The 18,415-nt window shown below is 44.2% G+C and overlaps 1 protein-coding gene across 4 annotated transcripts in view; it reads left to right on the top strand.

The window, feature by feature from the left end:
- Nucleotides 1–18,415, top strand: part of Ube2d1 (ubiquitin-conjugating enzyme E2D 1) — a 30,405-nt gene that overhangs the window by 11,081 nt on the left and 909 nt on the right. The window contains exons 2-7 of one of the 4 annotated variants that reach the window (XM_006513478.2): nucleotides 7,801–7,803; nucleotides 12,042–12,105; nucleotides 12,189–12,220; nucleotides 14,485–14,562; nucleotides 15,998–16,103; nucleotides 17,596–17,689. In XM_006513478.2, coding sequence (XP_006513541.1) covers nucleotides 7,801–7,803; nucleotides 12,042–12,105; nucleotides 12,189–12,220; nucleotides 14,485–14,562; nucleotides 15,998–16,103; nucleotides 17,596–17,689 — 377 coding nt within the window. The remainder of the gene's footprint in view (nucleotides 1–7,800; nucleotides 7,804–12,041; nucleotides 12,106–12,188; nucleotides 12,221–14,484; nucleotides 14,563–15,997; nucleotides 16,104–17,595; nucleotides 17,690–18,415) is intronic. The other 3 variants (NM_145420.2, XM_006513479.2, XM_030245013.1) reach the window with 3 other exon arrangements.

Genomic DNA, 18,415 nt, shown 5'->3' with positions numbered 1-18,415 from the left:
ACATACTTAGGCCTACAGTCACAGACACCCGGCTAAAAGCCACCTTTGACAGACACCCCAATGTGAGAAGCAACCAGGACCAGCTTGTTGAAGTGAGCTTGGCTCCTATAAGGTAACTAATTGAATGTCAGCATTTTGAAATCTTCCTAGGAAGAAACCATGTGGTGTAAAATAAAGATATCCTTTTTTTTGTTTGTTTTTTCGTTTTTTTGGTTTTTGTTTTGTTTTGTTTTTCGAGACAAGGTTTCTCTGTATAGCCCTGGCTGTCCTGGAACTCACTTTGTAGACCAGGCTGGCCTCGAACTCAGAAATCTGCCTGCCTCTGCCTCCCGAGTGCTGGGATTAAAGGCGTGCGCCACCACGCCCGACTTCAAGATATTCTTTAACTCAAATGCATAGAGAGGACCTGTGTCAGGAGACACTTTGTTCTGACATCTCTCTGTTGAAAGGGCTCTAGTCTGCCAGGTGAGGACATCGCCGCGTGGACTATAAGCTCATAAAATGTTTATTTATAGACAAACCAAATGTAGCTCCTATATCCCTTGAGAGGCAACACCAAATTAGGGGGCGGCGAGATGCAGACCAGTAAGGGTCATTGACTCATTTGGGGTTTTGAGGTAGAAGTGTTTTACCCTGTCAATTAATTGCTGGTGAAGCCAGGGGAGGTTAAAATAACGCTCTCCTGTGCTTGGTCCTGGATAATTTAAATTTGCAGCCATAAATCAGTCCCTGTGCCTGGCCGTGTGCTGTCTGCCAGCTGCATGCAGCCATCACAGGCTATATATTGTCTCACAGGCAGGTTCAGACCTTCTGCCTGTTACAGCTAGACAACCACAACAGCATTTTTCAGTGTGCCCAGCATCAGTTCTGCACAAATATTTACTGCACAGCATCATATTAAGCCTTAGGGAAAATAAGGCCACTCTGGCTTGCCCTTCCCCTCTGCTGATGCTGATGTTGGAGCCAAGAGATGGACACAGGCTCCTTCTCTCCAGTCCCGGCTCTCCTTCCCTGTATTTGTTTGCTTTCTTTGAATTAGGCGGGCCTCGTCGACTTTTAGATGTTAAGTCCCTAGAGGCAGGGGCTGTGTCCTGGTTGGTTTGGGGGAGAACACTTGGCATATTGTGGGGGTGTGTTATAAACACGCCATCTGTGCCCATTTAAATTCAGTAGAGGCCTCCCAATGCTTCTCTTTGTATCTTGCTGATTATAGAAGTCTGCTCTGGAATAGACATGCTTAGCCTCAGAAGGCTCTAGAAATCCCTTAAGTTCACTTTTTTTTTTTCAGCCTTGCAAGGTTTTTTGTTCTTTGTTGTTGGTTTCTTGGCTGGTTGATTTAGTTGGTTGGGTTTTTTTGTTTGCTTTGGTTTGGTTTTTGTTGTTATTGGTTTGGTTCTTGTCAAGCTATAAGGACACTGGCTTGTAACCTATTAATAGCTTGTACTCTGAAACTTAGATACCCCCTACTGTACATCCATCACAAGAACTTAGAAAATTGCTTCTTTGGCAGAGACCCCTTTCCTCTCGGGAGTGTTTTCATCTGTGTTGATGGTATTTATTCATTGCTTGATCTATATTCAGATATAGAGGGCTAGCTTCTTTTAACCGTTGTCTCAGATGTGAGGAAACCTATCTCACCAACAGTCCATTCCACTTTTGGAGTTCTGAAATGAAACTGAATTGCATGTCTACAAGGCATGCGCACTTTCACCCAGGGGGTTGCTTCGATGTGTAACTGACGGCATTATTTAACATACCTCACATGATGTGAACTCCATACAGCCTTGCTTTTAATATCATGTTATTCATCAAGGAAAGCCTCATTTTAAAAGTTACAGTGTTGAGCTGCAGAGATAGAAGAGTGTTTAAGAGCATTTGCTGTTCTTACAGAGGATGCAAGTTGGGACCCCCCCACCCCTCTCTCCCTCATTCACATACACACCATTAAAAATAATTTTTAAAGTAACAGTGTAAAATCTGGTGAACTACAAAATACATGAGCACAGCATATAGAATAGTGAAGGATTTTTACAAAATGAAGACAATTGTGAGCCTGACACTCAGGAAGTCCCTCACAAGAGTCCCAGAGGCATCTCTGTCTGGTTCTGCCTGCCATCAGGTAAGCCGATGTTTTTGAACTGCCCTTAAAGGGAAACCTATGCTTTGTCTGGTGGATTCCGTTTTAACACCTTTATCTGAACTGTTCCATGGAGCTCAAGTGTCCCGTTTTGTGCATGTGTGCATGTGTGTGTTTATATGCAGATATGTGCACATGGAGGTCACAGGTTGACAACCCAGTCAGTCTCTCTACTTTGTCTGTTTGTTTTTCTGCCTGTCTATTTTTTCTTTCTTTCTCTTTCTCTTCCTCTTCCTCTTCCTCTTCCTCTTCCTCTTCCTCTTCCTCTTCCTCTTCCTCTTTCTCTTTCTCTTTCTCTTTCTCTTTCTCTTTCTCTTTCTCTTTCTCTTTCTCTTTCTCTTTCTCTTTCCCTTTCCCTTTCCCTTCTCTTTCTCTCTCTCTCTCCTCCTCCTCCTCCTCCTCCTCCTCCTCCTCCTCCTCCTCCTCCTCCTCCTCCTCCTCCTCCTCCTCCTCCTCCTCTTCTTCTTCTTCTTCTTCTTCTTCTTCTTCTTCTTCTTCTTCTTCTTCTTCTCCTCTCTCTCTCTCTCTCTCTCTCACTCTCTCTCTGTCTCTCTCTCCTTTGATACAGGTCTTTGATACACAATGTAGCACTTGGCTGGCCTGGAACTCGCATGGGTTCTTTGCTTCTGCCTTCCCAGCACTGGAATTGCAAGGGGGTTCTGCTTTGCCCAACTTTGATGTGAGTGCCAGATGTACAGCACTTTATGAGACTGAGCCATCTCCACAGCCCCTCAGTGTTAGCATTGTGTATAAAGGCACTTTGCATCAAGTAAGGTGTCCTACTTAGTTCTTTTTTTTTAAAGTTTTTATTAGGTATTTTCCCCATACCCACCCCCCCACCCCCCACTCCCCTACCCACCCACTCCCCCTTTTTGGCCCTGGCGTTCCCCTGTACTGGGGCATATAAAGTTTGCAAGTCCAATGGGCCTCTCTTTCCAGTGATGGCCGACTAGGCCATCTTTTGATACATATGCAGCTAGAGTCAAGAGCTCCGGGATACTGGTTAGTTCATAATGTTGTTCCACCTATAGGGTTGCAGTTCCCTTTAGCTCCTTGGGTACTTTCTCTAGCTCCTCCATTGGGGGCCCTGTGATCCATCCAATAGCTGACTGTGAGCATCCACTTCGGTGTTTGCTAGGCCCCGGCATTGTCTCACAAGAGACAGCTATATCTGGGTCCTTTCAGCAAAATCTTGCTAGTGTATGCAATGGTGTCAGTGTTTGGAAGCTGATTATGGGATGAATCCATGAATATGGCAGTCTCTAGATGGTTCATCCTTTCATCACAGCTCCAAACTTTGTCTCTGTAACTCCTTCCATGGGTGTTTTGTTCCCATTTCTAAGAAGGGGCAAAGTGTCCACACTTTGTCTTCGTTCTTCTTGAGTTTCATGCGTTTAGCAATCCTACTTAGTTCTATAGAAAGCCCCTTTCCTGTCCCAGAAAGATGCCCTGAACTTTGAGGATCACACCCCTGAGGTCACCCTGAGACTTGTTTGGCTCTTAAGTAGGTTTCCTGGGTGGCCTAGCCGATCACACTTCTAAGAATTCAGGACCTCCTCCCTATCCTTCTGGACCACATCTTGTGAAGACACCTTTTTTTTTTCCTACAAATTCGGAAGTGCACTTGAACTCGGTGCCTTGAGTAATTACCATCAAACACACCTCCTTGGTGACCGGAGAGAGTTGAACATTATTTGGTCTTTAAGACAGAGTCTTTTTTTGTGTGTGTGTTTTTTCAAGACAGGGTTTCTCTGTGCAGTCCTGGCTGTCCTGGAACTCACTCTGTAGACCAGGCTGGCCTTGAACTCAGAAATCCGCCTGCCTCTGCCTCCCAAGTGCTGGGATTACAGGCATGCACCACCACTGCCTAGCTTTAAGACAGATTCTAAGACAAAATAACATAACCTGAATTGTGCGTTTAGGACACAGTGTGTGTGGAAAGACCCTTTGAACTTTTATAACTAGCCCAGGTGGTTAAACTGGGCAGGGAATACATTCTTGTAAGATCTTCATCCACACCACAGCCCACAGCCTTTCTGGTCACTGCTGACCCGGAGCAATGCCAGTGGTCAGGGTCCCATCTTCTTTGAGATGAGGTTAGCTCAGCACAGACCCTCTACTTCACTGGGAGGAGCTACCGAAGCAGTGGCTTCAAAGTTAGATCAGCAGTATTCCAAATAAACAGGAGGGAATGGGGTCCTGAGGTTTTCTAAACTAGAAATTAAACCGAGAACATTCTAATGTCTGTTCTCTCTGAGCTTGGAGACTTTTCTAGACCGCACCTTACATACATACCATGTACTAGAAATCTTTGCCAGATAATAATCTCGTAGGTTGCTAGCCTCTTGGCATTCATTTTCAAATGCCGTGATGTTCAGTGATGAATTACGACAAAGGGCACTCCAAGTTAAGGGACCTATACAGTTCTCAAGAACCTGCTATGCTTTTTACTTCAAGCAACCCACATACCTGTCAGGGGAGTAAGAGGTTTTTATTTGTTTGCCAAATCTATTCATCCTCCATTTCTTCTGAAATTTGACGGGAACATGACTTGAATCATACTTAAAAAAAAAATCTATGTGTGGGAAGCACCCTGCCAGGTGCTGTAGAGGAACTCAGGACAAGAGGGGGTGAGGGTCTTGATTTCCAAATGAAAATAAAAGCATTCTAACACTCCAAATTGGACAAGGTGCACACACCTGTAATCCCAGCACTGTGGGGGTAGAGGCAGGGGAGTGGCGATTTTGAGGCCAATTTGTTTTCCGAGTGAGACCCTCTCTTGGAATGTAAGTAAAAATGAAAAGCAAATGACAGTCTAACCAAAGGGAAATCAGCATTTATTAAGAATCTATTATAGGTGCCCAACTCTAACCACTGTGCTTTTCTTGAACTCTGTAGAGTTCAAGGTCACCGGGGATGTCTCCACATTACAGGCTGTGCACTTGGGACTCGGAGGGATATTACATTCTTAGGGCTACACAGCTACTAGTAAGGGTCAGCAGTTTTGGCTCCAAAGCTTTTACTTCTCAAAATGCTCTTTAAGGCTGCGGAGACAGCTCGGGGCTTAAGAGGACTTGCTGCTCTTACAGAGGACCCAGGCTTGGTTTCTAGCACCCACATGGCAGCTGACAACATTCTGTGATTCCATTTCCAAAGGATCTCGTTCTGTCTTCTGTGGACACCTGTACTCATGTGCCCATGTCCCCCCATACACACACACACACACAAATATAAAATAAACTTTTAAAAATAATGGCCTCTGAGGGTTTAGCTCAGTGGTTGCCCAGGTTACACAAGACCTGGGTTCAACACCCACAACCTTCATTAGTTAACGTGAAATATTTTTAATAGTCCAGAAAGATTTCAGCACAATATAGGCAGTTAGTACACATTCTTCCCCTGGTGCCCACAGCTTATGTAAACCACAGTGCAGCTACTTCATGAGGAGCATAGCTTAGGAAGGACACTCGCTTCCTCGGCTCTCCCACTTGGCCCTTCTCTTGTTCTAGGATTCAGCTGTCTGGGATCTTAACACTGCATTTGCTTGCCCGGTCTTTTGCGTAATTACCCTACAATTGATGACAGCCACTCGTTTTTTTCCTGGTCATATCAGAAAAGGTTAATAAAAAGAGAAAACACTTGTCATGTATATAGAGAGATTGTTTTAAAAAAAAGAAAGGAAAAGAAAAGCAGTTCCATTCTATCTTTTTTTAAAAAATTGTACAAAGAGCTGACTGAGGCAGGAGGATTTAAGTTTATGGATGACTGGGGCTATCTGAGTTCCAGGCCAGCACAGGTCATGTAGCAACACCCTCTCTCAAACAGGAAGGCATGGTAGAAGTAGCAGAATACTCTAAGGATGTGCATTGTTCAGAGTTGCATGTGTGTGTTCTCAGTCTCTTGCTTTATGTGTGTGTGTGTGTAGTGTACACATCTGGAGGCTGTGATAGCAGGGACTGTAGTAAATATTGTAATAGCAGAGACTGTAGTAAATACTGTAATAGCAGAGACTAATAAATAGCGCACTCTCCTTGAATGCTGTGTAACCTTTGCTCAGCATCCTCCTAAGCTTGTGGGATCTGTGCTATTCTTTTCTATGACTGTTAGGATTTCACGGTGTGTGGTTTGTAAGCCATCCCCTTATTGGTGGATCAGTGGTTGCTGTCAATGTTTTGTACTTAGGCATGATACTATGCCAGATATCCTCTGCGTGTGTGTGTGTGTGTGTGTGTGTGTGTGTGTGTGTGTGTGTGTGTGTGTTGATTTGTAGGAGTTAAGTTACTGGACAGAGGACCAAATGCATTTTCCAATGTCATAGTCATTACCAAGTTGCCTTCCCCAAAGTTGTCTTTCAACACCCACCCCTCCCCCGCTGAGCCGCATGCTCACATCGCAGTTGAGCTGTGAATGGGCGTATTCTCATCTGTTGACAATGGTTTGGTTCAGGTCATGGTCTGGCTGATGTTCTACCCATTGCGTGTTTTGTTGTCCTCACAAGACACTGCTTTGCTTTCATGCACACGTGTAGATGCCGTCATGAGTTGTAAAAAAGATTGGACTCGAGTACTCCGAGCTCTTTTGGCTGCACATGGCTAGGAAAGAGGTCTGCCTAAAGCCCAAGCGTTCCCTCAGACACCAGAAGACTCTCTGCGGTGTGTCTGAGATCCAAGGTAGAATTTACAGCGCTGTCAGCTCACATGAGGACCCTGTGCTCTTGAACAAAGTGTATGATTCAGTGTTAACTCTTAGGGAACTGAAGATTAGAAGAAGTGGAGAGACAGCTTAACCCTAGCGTGTTATCGCTGTTGTTTTAAAGTTTATTTAACTCATTATCGTTATTCTGTGTGGGATGGGGATGGGAGTCAGAGGACAGTTAGCATGAAGCAGTTGTCTCGTTCCATCATGGAGTTCTCAGGGGTCGAACTTAGATCATCAGCTTGGCTGCGGTTCAAGAACGAGCCTTCCCTTTCTGAGACATCTTGCTGGCCATCTTGTTACGTCACTAAGTCGTTTTTGGTTTGTTTTTGTTTTTGTTTTTTTAACATTCCCAAACATTCATTTTCCATCACACTCACAGGGTATCTTATCTGTGACAATTCCTTTTAGAGCAGAAGTGAAGTCTGTATGTCAAATTTAGGTATCTCTCTATTGACCTACTAAGATAGTTATGAAAGTAAAAATACCAACTACATGTGAATACTACAATAAAGTTAACACTGACCACCCAGTGACTAGCACTGCAGGCAATTCAAGGAGATTAATAAGAATCAGGCAGCATCCTCTGGTATATATAGAAGTTGGTATTTTACTTTCATATTAATGTAAAACTGTGCCCCCGTTGATAAATGCAAGTGAAATGGGTTTGATATAGTTCTCTGATGCACAGTTTAGGTGAAAATCCACCACCACACAGACACGACACAGGAATCCCATTGCTGCATGTGAGATTGCTGCGTAAATGAAAGGAGGCTACAGCAAGATGGCTCGAGTTATTATAATGGAAGCTTCGGACGGACGGGCGTTAAATGTCTCTGCAGTGATTAAGTAGCTGAGTCATTCAGGTGGTTAAACTTGAGTTATCTCATTGAATTATTTTTTTTTTGAATCATCAAATATATGATCTAACAGAAACAGGTGGGTAGGGAATCTTCCTTACTGCAGAGAAAGTACCACGCGCTCGGATTGTAAGGGAGTTTGGAAAGAGCATATCGCTCAGCAACCCTTGACTCCCCCTGTGTCCACTACAACCACATTGACTGATGCTGAGCTGACGTAAGGGCCAATGTGGGTGCTGGTATGCTTGGATGTGGTTTTTATAGACTGCATAGTCACAGTGTTATATTTTCGCCTCATGAGGTCATCTCAGAATTTCCTAAGACACCTCGTTGCTCTCCTTTTGCACTTAAGATCTGTATTTTTGCAGGTGAGGGAGGAACGTGTGTCTCGCACCCTTGCTGTCTGTTGCTCATTCTGCCTGAACTGTACCCCGTGGGGCTGTGGTTGCATATTCCCTGACAGCCTAGCAGGACATATTTAAGGCTGTCTGTTGTTCTGTCAGCTCGTTCTCTCTTATGGTGGGTGAGCTCACCACAGATACCTTAAGAACCTGGCCCTTACAGAGTTTACTTCTTAAGTTTGTTGATTTATGGTCTCATCCATCACCCTCCCTCTTCCAGAAAGGAAGTGGAATTAGGACTTTAAATAATAATAACGAGGGGCCTCTTCTAGAGGCCTGAGTTCAATTCCCAACAACCACATGGTGGCTCACAACCACCTGTAATGGAATCTGATGCCCTCTTCTGGTGTGTCTGAGGACAGCTGCAGTGTACTCACATACATAACATAAAATGAATTTTGCTTAAAAAAACGAGAATAAGACATTTCTTGTAAATGTAATACTTTAAAGAGATTTGAAGAACAGTTTGACATTTGAGATTTGAATAGGGTTCAAAGCAATTGCAGCTGCCATGTGGTTTTGGCTTGGCTTGTTAATAAACAAAAGTAATTAGTGTGCATTTGCATCTATACCTGATTTAGTCTTAGCACATTATCATGATGCAAATGTGCATATGCAGATCATTAATAGTTTTTAAGCCACAGTTAGAACCTGCATTTTTCTGATTGACCAGTTAAAATGAGTTCAAGCAAGTACTGGTTTACGTTATGTTTAGAGCTAGGCCTGTTGGCTGATCTCTGTGAGTTCAAAGCCAATCTGGTCTACATAATGAATTCCAGGCTAGGTACGGTTACATATTGATATTTTGTCTTAAAAAAAAAAAGGTTTGGATACATTAATGTTTTTAGAAGACTCCACAAGTCGTTTTAGAAGTGTTTCCTAAATCCCAAATTAGAAAAACCAATAGAAGGCAGTCCCCGCAATTGGCTGTAACTGAGAACAGCTCCTCTCCCACTTTTCCACACTGTTGAAACTCTTGTCTCCTACTCCAAGAGAATTGGCAAGAACTCCTTCCATCTTGTCTCAACATTTATTGCAATGGCTGCTGTGAGCTGGGGAGACCCTGCTGCACACTTGACCTGTATTCTGTCCTGCGGTTGTCATGGAAACTGTAGATGAAATAGTAATTCTGCATTGTACAAAAGAAAATCGAAACCTGGAAAGCAAAAGTCATTCCCCAGGTGAGGGGTGGTGCCCGGGCTTCAATGTTAAAGCCTTGCTTTTAGACACAGGGGAGATCTCGGAAGACTGGTGTCTCCCATTGGTTAACAGTACATGGAGCAACACAGGAGCTGAGTTAGTTGTACAGGGGCAGGGATGGGGTGGGGTGGGGAGGAACAAAATGAAAGTAGCATTGAAGGGACGCGGCTCAGAAGGAAGACCCTGGGCTTGCAGCCATGCCTCAGGTCACATCCTTGCCTTTATCAGAACACTGAACTGATGTGAGCACACATCAAAACATGTGGCAATGTTGCACCACAGCTCTGAGCTGCCATCTTTCTGGTTTTAGTATTCCTGAATTCTAGACACATGGTTGGCAGTGCCTTTGATTATTGGGTGCACAAAGATGATCCACAGTTGGGGGCATTTAGGAGTCAATGAAATGTGCAGTTTGTCTGCCTGTCTTTCTACAGACTTGTTGCCGTCACAGGGATCAGATACAATGTGGTCATTTTCCTCACCACGTTGTCTTCTGGAGGTCCCTACCTCAGTAAACGAATCTTTGCACATCTGTAAAACTAGGAGGTGAGAAGTTGGGCTGTCGGGGTTTGCAGATCACATAGGATGTGCTGACACCTACCTCTGAGGTTGACAGAGATCAAAGACCCCTCAACTGCCTCCACGCCATTGTTCCAGATCGTGTTTGGTGGTGGCCTTACTTTGTTCTAATAACTCCTGGCGTAGGGGAACCCCCTAGAACGTCCTGGGTCAGAAACACACGTCTTAGAACCCCACCACTCAAAGCTTACACCCCCTCCTTGTCTTGCCGGCAGGAACTAGTCTTCCAGATTGCCATCCTTCTGCCTCATCTTTGACATGGCAGGGCCCTTTAAGTAGCAGCAACGCTTCCTTTTGCTCTTTGAGAGTCTCATGTAGTATGTTTTTGTCAGATTCTCCTCCATCCCCTAACTCTGACCAGATCCTTCCCTCCTCCTACCCACCCAACTTCAGTGCACTCTGTATCACGCTCTGTGCTCTGTGGGGTTTGTGTTGTGCTTCCTGTCTGTCTTCAACCTATCTTCCCAGGCTCGTCTCACCCTTCCCGCTCAGTGCTAACTTCCGTTCATCGCCTATGGCTCAGCTGCGCTGCCTTTTCTTCTTCCATACTAAACCGGGTTCTTCAGGTATAATCTTTTCTTTGTGTGGTGGGAAAGATGGAGGCCGGGGCTTTCACTGTTAGGCAAATAGTTTGCCCCCTTCCCCTCCCCCCCCCCCGCCCCCAGCTACATTCCCTAGCCACATATGGTCTTTGATACTGTTTTGCTTTTTAAGATTCATCTTTAATTACGTGCATGAGTATGTGTATATGTGTGAATGTGGTTGCCTGTGGAGGCCAGAAGACGGCATTGGAGCCTGTGGAGTTGGTGTTAACTGGTGGTGTTTGTGAGCTGTTGTGTGAGTGCTGGTAAGTGAACTCAAGTCTTTTATTTATTTATTTATTTATTTATTTATTTATTTTAAAGATGTATTTATTTTATGTATATGAGAACAACTGTAGCTGTCTTCAGATACACCAGAAGAGGGTATCGGATCCCGTGACAGATGGTTGTGAGCCACCATGTAGATGCTGGGAATTGAACTCAGAACCTCTGAAAGTCAGTGCTCTTAACCACTGAGCCATCTCTCCAGCCCCTTGAACTTGGGTCTTTTGTAAGAGCAGTTCCCCTAAGCCTTCTTTCCAGTGTGTGAATACTGAATTCATATCTTTCTTATTTAAGAAAGATCAATTCTTTTCCATACAAGACTAGGATGGTTAAGTGACTTCCCCGAAGCTATGGAACCACTTATATTTGGCATTTCTGGGGAAGGACTGGACAGCCTGAAAGAAGCACCTGCTGTTTGCCTTTCCTTCAATGCCTTGAGGCTAGAAAAAGTCGTGAATCAATATTGTAGGTTTCAGACATGGCCTGATTATTTTCCTACTCTGTGTTGATATGTTGTGTACGTACATGTGTGTCTGCGAGTTCCAATACATGTGGGAGGGGGCATTTGGAAGCCAGATGTTTGATTGGTGTCCAGTGTGTTTCTCAATTGCTTTCCATGTTCTTCTTGAGATAGGGTCTTCACTGAACCTGGAACTTTCCAGTCCAACCAGGCTGGCTGTCCAGCAAATCCCGGATCCTCCAGCCTCTCTCTCCCACCAGTGCTGCAGGCTTGCATCACTGCCTGCAGATTTTTACATGGGCGCTGGGTATTGAACTCAGGTCCTCCTGGTTATGCAGCAAGCATTTTGTGGACTGAGCCATCTCTCTCTCCCAACCCACCTCTTCTCTTTGCACAGATCCTTGGCTCCTTCAATCATTCCTTAAGTACCCATGTCCCCAAGCTCTCACTTCCCCTTATTGGACTGTAACTTCCTGGAAGACAGACCTTGTTTGTTTGTTTGTTTGGGGCTGGAAACGAAACCTGGGGAGTTCATGCATGAGTTACTGTGCCAGCCGGGACCTGCTTGTTCGTATCATCTGCATAGCAAAGACAAAGGACCCCGCATGAGAACATAGTAGAAAATGCTTTTTATTCTGCTTTATCCTTTCAGAGGCTGGGGCTCTCTCATAAAGGGATTTAATATAACTTCATGTTTCTACCCATAATGTCAGAGTCCATGGTGAATAGAGTCAACCTCAAATGATTTAAAGAGAAGTTGCTAGTCTGCGTCTTTCTGGGTTCTTCGTGCCTGTTTCCCTGGTAATGGAAGGATTAACTGCAAGTATTTCCGCTTTCCTTCAGGAATTAAGTGATTTACAGCGTGATCCACCTGCCCACTGCTCAGCGGGACCCGTGGGAGATGACTGTAAGTTTACTCCGTTGCTGGGTTTTGCTACCATTGAAAGCATGGCTTTGAGCAACTGTGACTCCTGTTTCTCTGTGTTTCAGTGTTCCACTGGCAAGCAACCATCATGGGGCCCGTAAGTACAACTCACACGTGTGGATTAACCCCCCGTGGCGGTTCTGCACTCTTGCCTTTTGACCCATGAGGAGAAGTTCGTGACTCAGGATAAATATTCTCGTCCTCTGAATCACTCAGGAAGCAAAACCTGATTGAGGGTTTGCAGTGATTTCCTAAAGGATGGCTGGCAAATACCTACTGGGTCACAGCGCTATTTACTGTGCTAATACTTCCTCGTTACATAGCAAGGTCACGCTCTCTGTGCAGGCAGTCTGTGTGTTGGCCTTACTAGTTCTTAATACAGCATCAGTTGTTTTTAAAGGAAGTGGAGTCTTCCTCACACATCCACAGTTCTCAGAGGTTTGAAATAAGTCTGACCCAGGAGTGGAACTGCTCCATCCGGCCAGCATCGGTTTGCAGTAGGTCATGGCTCTCGACTTGGAGTGGAGGAGCCCTGCTGTGGGGTGATCTCTGTCACCTTTTGAGTTTGCTGCTTTACCTTAAACCGACTGCTTTATCACTGGCCCTTCCTTGTTATCTATATTTTTTCCCCACCCAAGGAGCAGTGATGACAGTGAGACGGCCTTTGCCTTTCCATGAACAAAATGCTAATAGTGAAAGAGCAGGCGCCCGGTGAGAACACACTAGCAGTGTCCTTCCTGAATGGCCTTACACACTCTCCCTGGGATGCTTTATGTACTCAGTCATCGAATTTTAAATCGTTTGCCCTATAATCCAAACTGGGGGAAAAAAAAAAAAGATGCTGAATTTCAAAGAAGAGCCCCTGAGGAATGATCCTAAATGACTAAATTAGCCTATTAAGAAGCGAGAGCGCAGCATATTTACCTAGCAGCTTTCAATAAGAACGTAAGTTCTTTTCCGGCTCAGTGTTCACTATCTGCATGAACCTTCAAAGCCCCATCATCCAACAGTGTGCTTCCATCAGAGCTGTGGCACAGAGGCACATCTCAGGTGAATCATGTGTAACAAGCAGTTGGGATGTTGTTTTGCATGACTCTCTTATTGCAGCAGTGTAGACCCGCCCCACCACCTTTTGTAATGTCACTCCACTGTCCATGCGGACCATGCTTGTCTTTGTCATTTGTTTACATTTTTTTTTAATGTTTAATGAACTAGAATTAAGCAACGTAGTGAGAATAATTAGACAATATAACCCTCTAATCTTAGAACTTTAAGGATTGAAAGAATGACACACATGTTTTTAGTACCCATGATGCACTCCAGTAAATATGAAGGAATTAAAAGTACAATCTGAGGGGGCTGGAGAGATGGCATAGCGGTTAAGAGCACTCATTGGCTGCTCCTCCAGAGGTCTTGAGTTCAAATGCCAGTCACACATGGTAGCTTACAACCATCTGTAATGGGATCTGATGCACTCTTCTGGTGTGCATGAAGATATCATAGTCATACACATAAAATATGGGTATATATGTACTCATATACATAAATTATAAAAAATAGAATTTGGAATATATTTTGCTACTATTTTGGTTTTTTTCCCTTAATCTTTCTCTTTTGTTTATATAAATTGCATGTAGACACATGTACACACACGTATACATACACACACACATGCATATACACACATATGCGCACACACATACATATATACACATGTACATATACACACATACATATACACACATGTACATACACACACACACACACACACACACACACACACCCCATTACACTAAAGTTGATTCTTAATTCAACATATCATGAACACTGAATTCATCCAGCTTGGTTTTAGAGTTTTATCTTCTATAATATAAAGTACTTACTTGCAAATGAATATTGAGGTAAATCATACAATGGTACCCACTTAACCCTCTTACTCACTTTTTCCCTTTGGTTGTACCTGTGTAGACATTAGAACTTAATATTTTGAAATTTAAAAAGGTAAATATTAGTTGTAACCTTCTAAAACCAGCGATGACTGCTCTAGAGAATCCTCCTTCCTCCCCACAGGCCTCGACCCATGATCTGTCTGGTTAAAGCACACCGCTGTGCGAATGCGCATGTGCTTCCCTTTAAACTTGGTGGGCCCCTTGGGTAACTTCATACCTGGGAAGGAGCCTGTTCTCCATAGAAATTCCTCCAACTCATGGTGCAAGAATCGTGGGGTTTTTTTACAAGCTGATACTGGTGGAATTGTGAAGAAACTGCAAATCCTTCCCACTGTTAACTCCCGGGGACCATTCAGAGGGGTTGAGTATGTGCCGTGGCCAGAGTCTGATGCGCCCTCTCGTGTAATTTCAGCCTGACAGCGCCTATCAAGGTGGAGTCTTCTTCCTCACTGTCCACTTTCCGACAGACTATCCCTTTAAACCACCAAAGGTATTTATCCTGTGCATCTGTCCCATAGCAGGGATTTTTACTGTTTGTCTAGAGTGATCTTGTGACGTCACAGACCATAGGTAGGTTAGCAAGTGCATGCCCCTTTGTGTGACCTCCAGGTCTAAAGTTCTCCCCTGCAGCCTCCTCTCCCTCCTTTTTTCTAATTTATTTGATGTGCATTGGGGTTTTGCTTACATGTATGTCTGTACGAGGGTGTCGGATCCCCTGGCACTGGAGTTACAGAACAGGTGTGAGCTGCCATGTGGGTGCAGGGAATTGAACCCAGGTCCTCTGGAGGAGTAGCCGGTACTCCTAACCACTGAGCCATCTCTCCGTCCCTAGAATGCTCTTTCTTAGTCAGCTGTTTTCCTATGCTTGCTAGGCTCCTGGGCTTTTCCTCCTTGTGAGATATGAGTTGTTCGGAATGTTTTTACAGTCAGGAAAGCAGGCTTTTCCATCCGTAATGTTACCTTTCCAAAACAGACCCAGCTTTCTTAAGTGTAGTGTGTACTTTAAAAAAAAAAAAATCATGCTATGGCTGGCTGCACAACGGCTATGTCCCCAACCCCCAAGGGGATCCCCAAGCGGCTGTCAGCCCTGGTTCCCTTGGTAAAACCACTCTGGACTTCCCAAGCTATCCGCCCCTGTGGCCCCCTGAATGGGGGTGGGGAGACCTCAGTTGCCAGTGCCTAGTTGGCCATAGCATGGATCATTTTGGGTTTTTTTTTCTATTGTTTTTTTATAATTACAGGCTACACTTAAGTATTCAGTGAATGTACATTGAGCTTCATCATGTTCCCCTCACGATGGGACTCACAGTGGGGACACTGAAAGGCAGAAGGGGATGAAAACACGTTTTCTGAGGTTTAAAGTCCAAAGAAGAGGCAAGTGGTGGGGGTGAGAAGGAAGGAAGGAAAGGAACTTATATGCCATCAGGGAAATAATTATAGCACTTTAAAAACCACCCAGCTTAAAAATCATACGGATGACGTCACACAACAGTGGCTCTGTCAAGACCCGGCTTCTCTGTGGTTCACCAAGGACAGGCGATAAGCTGAGGCATCCCACGTCCGCCCTGACAGATTCTGTGTCCTGTTTATAGATCCAAGTGGCCTTCTGGGTATCACTGACAGTCAGGTTAAGAGAAATGTTTTGAGGTGTGATGAAAGCCAGAGTAATTGGTCCAGGTGTCACTCAGCCCATCATACCGGCTACTGCAGACTTCTCACCACACCCCAGACACTTCCCAACGCCTGGAGGAGAAAAGGAGCTTAAGCTAAGTTGGTCTCCTTCGGATTCCCAGGGGCTGAGCTGCGCGTATACAAGTCTGCTCCAAAGCTGTGTAAAGATGAGCGCCTTTTACCCTTGAGTGGATCGGTTCTGTTTGCTCCTATTTGTGGCAACCAATACCCTTTTTGTTCCATTTTATCTTTAGATTGCTTTCACAACAAAAATCTACCACCCAAATATAAACAGCAACGGGAGTATTTGTCTTGACATCCTGAGGTCCCAGTGGTCGCCCGCTTTGACTGTATCGAAAGGTAATTTTGTTTTTCGGATTTAAAAATAGGCATGGCGAGGATTGGGACCAGCGGTTGAAACAAACAAACAAACAAACAAACAAAATCATACAAACAAACAAAAATACCTCAACCTGCTGTGTTTTCTTCTGTTTTGATAATTGCTTTTTCTAAGAACTCTTTAGTCACGCTGGTTTTCAGTAAACTTTGGAGTTCGGGTGGGGTGGGGGAAAATGAATAGATGGGCAAGTCTAAATGAAACCAGAGATTTAAAATTCAGGAACTAAAGGCTGGAGAGAAGGCTTGATGAAGTACAGGTGCATACTGCTCTTCCAAAGGTCCTGATTTAGTGTTCTCAGCGCCAGGGTTGGGCAGCTCACGACGACCTGTAACTCCAGCTCCAGGAGACTCGATCTTCTAGCCTATACATAATTAAAAATGGAAAACAAATCTTTAAAAATTGCTAGAGTTAGGGATTTTCTAGTAAGCCTGTTTATAGTTGCCCTTCTGTCTTTACAAAAAAAAAAAAAAGCAAGAGAAATATCAGTGAAAATATTTTGGCTATCTGGGGTTGGGGATGGCAAACAGATTTGGGGACTTGTCCCATTTATTAAAAGTGTCTATTAGCAATGAAAAGTGCAACTCCAGGACTGGCTGATAAAATAAGCCATTAAGCCAGCGAGGGGTGGTGTATACCTTTAAATCCCAGCATTCAGGAAGGTGAATCTGTGAGTTCAAGGTCAGGCTGGTCTACAGAGTGAGTTCCAGAACAGCAAAAGCTACATAGAGAAACCCTGTCTAGAACAAACAAAAATAAAAAATTAATTTTAAGAGCTGGAGAGGTAGCTCAGTGGTCAAGAGCACTTTCTGCTCTTCCAGAGGTCCTGAGTTCAATTCCCAGCAACCACATGGTGGCTCACAACCATCTGTAATGGGATCCAATGCCCTCTTCTGGTGTGTCTGAAGACAGCTACAATATACTCACATAAAATAAATTAACAAAATTAACTTAAAAAAAAATGACTATTGTTAGCTTCTGGGAAACTTTCCTCTGAGGATGCAAATGGCTTCAGACTCGTTCCATGAAGAATAAGATCACTCAAGGAATGATCTGACAGACAGACATGCAGGCAAAACACCAATGCATGTGAAACAGAAATAAATAAATTTAAATATGATATTTACCTACCAACTGAAGTTAATACAAAATGTAACCCTCAGGTGAGTTTTTTTATTTTTGCAGTGCTGGGCTTTTGGTTGGTTTTTTTGGGGGGGTGGACTGGTGGACTGGTTTTTGTTTGTTTGGGTTGGGTTGGGTTGGGTTGGGTTTTGTGGCTAGGACCTCGGGCTTCTCAAGCCATCTGTCACTGAGCCACACTCCCGCCTCACTGCGTTCCCCTCGCCTTTCATTGCTCTTTACGCCCAGTACGGCCATGCTCAGCCTTTTACAGCCGTGTACCTTTTACAGTGCAGAAGTGGCAGCGCCTAACAGAATGTTCTCTCTCCAATCTAGTCTTGCTGTCCATATGCTCGCTGCTCTGTGATCCTAATCCAGACGATCCCTTAGTACCAGATATTGCACAGATCTATAAATCAGACAAAGAAAAGTAAGTGTTTGCCGCTGTGCACTTGCGTGTGTGTGCATTTCCACCTGTGTGTGTGTGCATGTCCACCTGTGTTTGCTGCTTGAAGTATATTTAACTCTGTGTAGGTTTTCCCCCTGGTTGACTTTTTTTTTAAACCGTCTTAAAAAAAAAAAAAAAACCAACCAAATCTCTTTCTTGGTTAGTGTTTAGGTTGAATAGTACATGTCTGTGCTGTGACCTCATCATTTCTAGCTGCTAAACTAAACACGGAAGGCAGTTATCACTGGAAACCACTGGCCAGTGTTCCCCCATCTTCTCAAAAGGGAAGTTGCTTCTCGGCCCACCCATGCTGACCTTACTGTCAAGCCACTGCATCCTCCTAGTGCCTGAGTTCTCTTGAATCTTGGAGATAACCCTCCCTCCCAGTCAACTTCTATAGATTTCTATTTGAAGTTCGGGTTTTTAAAATGTCTTTTTTTTTTTTAAAGAAAAACATGATTTAGATATATTTTTATGTAGATTGATCAAGAATTTAAGAACTTAAAAGTCGTCTGTTTTTGCTTTTATGTTTGCATGCATTTGTGCTACCCACCCCACCCCCACCCCCACCCCTGCACCCCATTGCCGGACAACCCAAATGGCAGGTGTATGCGTGATGGTCCCCATGAAGAGGCAGAAGACACAATTCTGAGCAGAATTGCAGAGGTCTCTGCAGGTTAAATGTCTGTGTTTCTAATCTCTCTCTTT

Source organism: Mus musculus, chromosome 10 (genome assembly GCF_000001635.26).
Source record: "Mus musculus strain C57BL/6J chromosome 10, GRCm38.p6 C57BL/6J".
Classification (NCBI taxonomy): Eukaryota; Metazoa; Chordata; class Mammalia; order Rodentia; family Muridae; genus Mus; species Mus musculus.
The sequence above is the reverse complement of the archived record's forward strand: the minus strand, read 5'-3'. Positions and strand labels throughout refer to the sequence as shown.